The following is a 5,904-nucleotide window of genomic DNA, read 5'->3' on the forward strand; positions in this document are numbered from 1 at the left end:
GGTTTAATGGGACTTAAAATAACTACTTCTACAAAGAAAACAATGCTAAAGTGCAACTAAGATGGCAGCCTTAATTTGATAACGTAAAATGAGTAGTCTACCTACCTAAAATGAACTATGGCTTCACAACGTAAGTAAACTAAACTAACTTTAGGTGTCTATTATCAAATCTTCTACTCTCAAATGCGAATTGCACTAAATGGAGTCTGAGGTTTCGTTCCCTCCTAGTTCCCTAGCATGGATTGTTTTCTAAGTCTAACTAGTTAAACTCTTAAGTCAATGAGAGCTTTCTGAAAAATATTATACTACGATACTTAATTAAGATGATTACTAGAAATTAACTACAAATGCTATGGAAATACTATTGTTTGACTCTAGATAAGGTATTAGGGGGAATTGAATCCACCTCGAATCTAACTTAATGACCTAGCATAGATTGTGGTATCTCGATTCTTACGTTTTCCGCGGCAAGAATTTCGAGTCTAATCCCTAGTTTTCATGGCATTTCTACCAAGTACTAACTAGCATGTGAGGTCATTCACCCATTCTCATGGCGAAAACACGACCTTCTAGAGTGGAATAGATTCTACAACGTTTCTATACTAAACAGCTAAGTTTTCATCAAGGCTTCATCAACCCCTCTAATGGAGGTTTAGCCTTGAGTCATCAATCTAACATTTACCATTGAATCTAAACTAAACATAATGTGAGAAATTGAGAATTACTTAATTTAGCAATAATGAATCTAATTTAATGGCTGGGAATGAAACAAGAACAAGAATTGAAATTAGATCTAGAATGGAAATGACAAATTCGAAATTGACAAACTAACTATTTTATTTATCTAATCAATCAAGAACAATGATTCAGAGATTTAATCTAAAACAAGAATTTAAATGGAACTAAAACTTAATTTAATTAATAAAACTAGATCTATAATTCTATATCTTAATTTAGGTCTAACTAGCTACCATTAACAAAGAGCTAAGCTTTTGTTTTTATACATCCAGATCCAAAATTCGTGCATGGGCTTGGAGCCATGGGTTGGGCCAGAGAATCAGGCCCAAAACCCAATTCTTTTAGTCCAAAAAGGCCTCTTCAGCTGCAGTTGGCTTCCACAGACTTTTCGTCCACTTCTGCTCCTCTGATTGGGTCAAGGCTTAGACCATTGGAAAGCTCTTTCCGAGCCGGTCGTTTTGACATAAGGTAGGCCTCAATCCGATGTCTGAGTCCAAAGATATGGCATTCGGAAGTTCTCACCGACTTTTGCTCCTTATCTCGCTAATGTGGCACATTTACATTACACATAATGGACTTTGAAGCCCGAAATGCATAAAACACGTAATCGGATTAACTCTTACTTATTATTCACATAATTGGTCTAACCATGATTATTAAGGGGTTAAAACTACAGTTTTGGGCTCTTATCGGTACCTCCTTTGTCCTTTGTTTCCATTGGATTTGTTGTGCCTCATGTCATTTCTCGGTCTCGAATTCCGTTACCAAATGCCCCACAATTTTACAATGTGTGCACATTTTTGGTAGTTTGCCCACCTCGACCGTTTGCGGAAGTTAGAAGACTTAGTCCCGACATAAATTTGATCCGTGAGGAGGTTTCGATAGTCTACGTCAACTAGAATGTTGGCGTAATATCCATACTCTCTATTGAGAGTTTTCTCATCGATTTGCATCGGATACCCCACTCCCCGAGCAATCGACATCAAAGCCTCCGGCTCCCAATATTCCTGACCAAGTCCAGGTAATCTAATCCAAACCAGCCCATGCGAGTGCTTTTGGCTGTCGGGATTGAAGTTCGTGGTCCATTGACTGATTCTCATAGGCATTTTGTCAAAGTCCCACGAGCCTTTCGCCCAAACTCTGTTTAAATCATCGGCATTCGAAAAACGGAGGAACAGAAAACCTTTCCCAATGGGCGTGATCAGCCATTCCCCTGATGGCTTCCAAATTTGGGATGCAATGACTCGAACTCTCTCCAGTGACACTTTTTTCAAGTCAATCCTTCCCACCAAACAATGCTTGCAAAAGGCCAAACCTTTTTCATAGGCTTTCTCTGGTATAGTGATAGCTGGGTATTCCCCCATCTTCTCAGGGATTGGCAGTTCCTGGAATTCCACCGGTTGTCGAAGTTGATGTTTCGCGGCATCCGCATAAGAAACTCTTGTTGTCTCTGCTTGAGCTGCGTCATCATTCTTCTCAGAGTGGGTTGACAGGTTATGTTGGGACAGTATGGCTGTCGACATCTTATTGGGTTGCTCAAATTCATACAGGTCCATGTTTGTAAGCCTTGTCAGAACACGCACTGTAGATCAGTGTGGGATTTCACCTGATAGACTATGTAACCTGCGGAAAGATGAAGTAAACTAGCACCTCCAAGTTCAATCCCAAGCTTTTGGAACTCCCACTGTATTCAGCGGAGGATTTTACCCATAAGCATATATCTGACCCTTCTTCCAGAACTCGCACTATAAAGTAGAGGAGGATTTTACCTGAATAAGAAGGTTTTGTGTAGCTGAAGAGATAAGTTGGTGAGTCTAAACTTTGTTTTTGCTAAAAGCGGCAAACTAGAGGAGCACTGAAGCTTTGGATTAGATTAAGTTATCTCGCATCCTATCGCCCCACAAATGGTCCCCATTTTTGTATTTAAGTTTTTGCTATTATCATGTACACAGTTCGCTCCAAACTATCTATACATCTCACTAGCTATGAACAAGAATAACCAAGTCACAAACCTAAGCTAATAGATGCATAATACTCAATCATCTATAATAAACATATATACAATGAGTAATACTATGAAATGTCTAGCGGATCCGTTTAAACTTCGAATAAGCGTCCTTAAGTAGGTTCTCACAATAATAGTCAAGATACAACACTCTGATTTTTCCACTCAAGTTTTAAGCTACTCTAGTGCTTGTGTGGGCACACTTTACCTTACAATCTCAATGACACACAAGGAAGTCGGAGTCGATCAAACATATCTGCCACTTACTATCACACTAACATATTCCTAATTGAGCTAGAGGTCTTTATTAGGTGTTTCGGGGATTAGGAGATGGTTTAAGAAGGAAGGAAATGGATATTCAACAAGGACAAGTCTGAGATAATAGAGTCTTCATATTATGTAACTAGAGAAAACCTTGTTATTTACTTTTTGCTTCTACACTTTGTTTCCATCCTTAGCCATATTTTTTTCTTTTTCTTTGGCTTTTGACTTTTTTTTTTTTTTTTTTTTTTTGGATGGAAACTTCTTTTCTTTATTTTCTGAAGCAACTAACTAATTTTTGTTTACACAGGTTTTTTTCTTCTTCTTTCTTCCTCATTCTATTCTCAGACTTATTCTAAATTGGGTAGGTTGATTTATATATATTTTTTTATTTTGTTTTGTTTTTTTAATGGGGTAAAGGAATTGTGGTTCATGGAAGGCTAAGGAAAGGCTCGAGAGGGGCTTACTAGCGGAAAATAATTCATAGGTTTGAATTTCTGGCTATATCGATCCAAAGAGGGCCTAAATTCTCGCTTAGGATATGGCATAGTGATCAAGCAAGTGGACGTGTGATTTCTCTATCCGGATTGTACTTCTCCCTTGTGTCATTTCTCAAATGTTTCGCTCATATAAGGATTTAGGCTATATTCTCACAGGATTTGTAGAATAAGTACTCTAGCCTAGATTTCAGAAACTTAGTGCTAACAACCATAGATACTCATGTAATATATTTATAGATAGATGCAAAGATTATTACCTACATATTAACCTAAGTTTCTAACAATTATTACGATGCAAAAAATTACATTGAGACTTCTAGATTGTTAAGAGCATAGAGAAAGAAAACAATACCAATATTCCTAAGTGTATAGCATAAACTTTTTTATTTTTATTTTATTTTTTATTTTATTTTATTTTTTATTTTTTTTTTGAGAAAACAAATGCATATTATACATATCTATCCTAACAGATGCCTTAATTACACGTGTTTCTATGCCCCCGCAAACAAGAAGCATGGTTTGTCCTCAAAGTATTGTAAATAAAGAGGGTAGGAAAAATACCATTGAAACGTGTGAAATTCAGGAACATCTGCAAAACAAAGTTAGAACGTACTAATATAAGAATAAAACTGACGCAACTCTAACCGAATTAAATTTCTTGGTACATAAGCATACACTAACAAAACTAAAAACTTACCTTATCTCCCTTTTAAGCATCCTCCTCCTCATTAAAGATATGAGGTTCCTTCGCATCCTACCAGTTTATTATAACTTGCCAAGCTTGGCCATTTATCATCCACTAATGCTAACCTTGTTAAGTGTTATTGTAATGCGATGGGATGTCTGAGGCGACCAAATGAGGGTACGCACCGCCATCCCAGCCAAGTCATTGTTCGCGAATGAGCGAACCACCTCTATTGGTGGGTCTCATGACTTCAACCCTTTTCCAATCTGTGAATTGTGCACGAGAATACGTGTAAACAACTACGCGATGATGCGGCTTACCAACGCAGGGCATAAGAAGATACTTATGCCTCATGGTTTGGGCTCTCTTAAGACTAGTGACCAAAAGTCGGGGAATGTCATAGCGGCGACGTCCCTCAACTAAAGCGAGGAAAATGTCACCAGCAGTACTGTTTGCAGAAGTGAACTGCCATTCCCCCAAAATATTCATCAGGATGAATAACATGGTGGTGCCTACGTTTAAGGAAAGGCTACCAAGGGCAATGCTATATCGCCCTTGGTCCATTACTCGAAAGACCCCTCCCCCATAAAAATCATGGAAATATGTATAATCATAAAGATATGCATTATCATGGAAATTATACTTCTTTGTTTGGAATATCCAGAGAACGTGCAGACATTACAGGCCGATATCACTGACTTTGTCTTTTCTGAGGACATTCCTACCAATCCACCGAGCTACTGACCCGTTGATTGGTTCTCGTGGTGGTCTCCGGGCGGACGAATGGGATGTCGGATTGTATTCACCCTCCACGACAAGATCCTTTCATCAAAGCGGGAACTCCAATTATCGGGGTTCCCTGAATTGTCGTTACTAGGTTGCTTTCAAGTGTAATTCCTAACAGTTCAACTAACAACCGGGCGCTACTTTCTCCGCGTTCCTCCTAACTTTATGAAAATCCTATCCCCTTCCAATTCTCGCTTTTATAAAAACTGTTCTACCAAATCATAGTGATAGAACTCCTCGGTTGAGTACCACAGGCCATTCCAATGTCTCTTGAACATCTCCGCGTCATAAAATGGCGAGAAACTGTAGGGAGCAAACGCGTTTTCCGGCAAAATTCTACGTCGTAGCGCCATGAAGTTTCGTTTTAGGTTTCTATAAGGTGGAGGAGACGAGTTTGATGAAAACTTCCTAAAAACGATGGTGGTGGGTATGGTGGAGGTTGGAGACTTGAATTGTTGGGTGTTTGCTTGATGGAAACGGGTTGGAGATTGTGTGGGAGATTGGTGTTGGTGTTACACAATGGGCGGGGTTGTGTTTCTATTTTGATATATTCTATTTATTTTTTATTTTTTATTTTGGTTGCTAGGGTTTAATTTAAATTTGTGAAAAGCGGTTTGAGAAGATGAAGTCACGATTGTGTTTTGTGGAAAGGGATGGAAGCGCTAAATAGGTCTTGCGAGTTGAAGTTGGGCTTAAGCCCAATTCGATTTTTCGACTTTTGTCGATTTTAAATTCGACTTCAAACTAAATTTCCGCCTTAGTTACGTCCGATTTTTTGCGAATGAGTTATGGAAATGATCAGTAGAGAATTTCCAAACCAATGATCCATAAAACACTCAATTCCAACCATGGGTGACGTATAAGAGGGTGGAAGGACGCCTCGAAGTGCGTGTGTGACGTAAGTTATGCGAACGAAGGAAATCCAAGTT

At 38.7% G+C, this 5,904-nt stretch overlaps 1 protein-coding gene across 1 annotated transcript; it reads right to left on the minus strand.

Annotated features, from left to right (window-relative positions):
- Positions 1 to 1,499: 1,499 nt before the first annotated feature.
- On the minus strand, positions 1,500 to 2,294 carry LOC147475232 (uncharacterized). Its single transcript, XM_086585328.1, has one exon. It carries the CDS (start codon positions 2,292 to 2,294, stop codon positions 1,500 to 1,502), a length of 795 nt encoding a protein of 264 aa, XP_086441454.1.
- Positions 2,295 to 5,904: the final 3,610 nt, after the last annotated feature.

Source organism: Coptis chinensis, chromosome 9 (assembly GCF_015680905.1).
Source record: "Coptis chinensis isolate HL-2020 chromosome 9, ASM1568090v1, whole genome shotgun sequence".
Lineage (NCBI taxonomy): Eukaryota > Viridiplantae > Streptophyta > Magnoliopsida > Ranunculales > Ranunculaceae > Coptis > Coptis chinensis.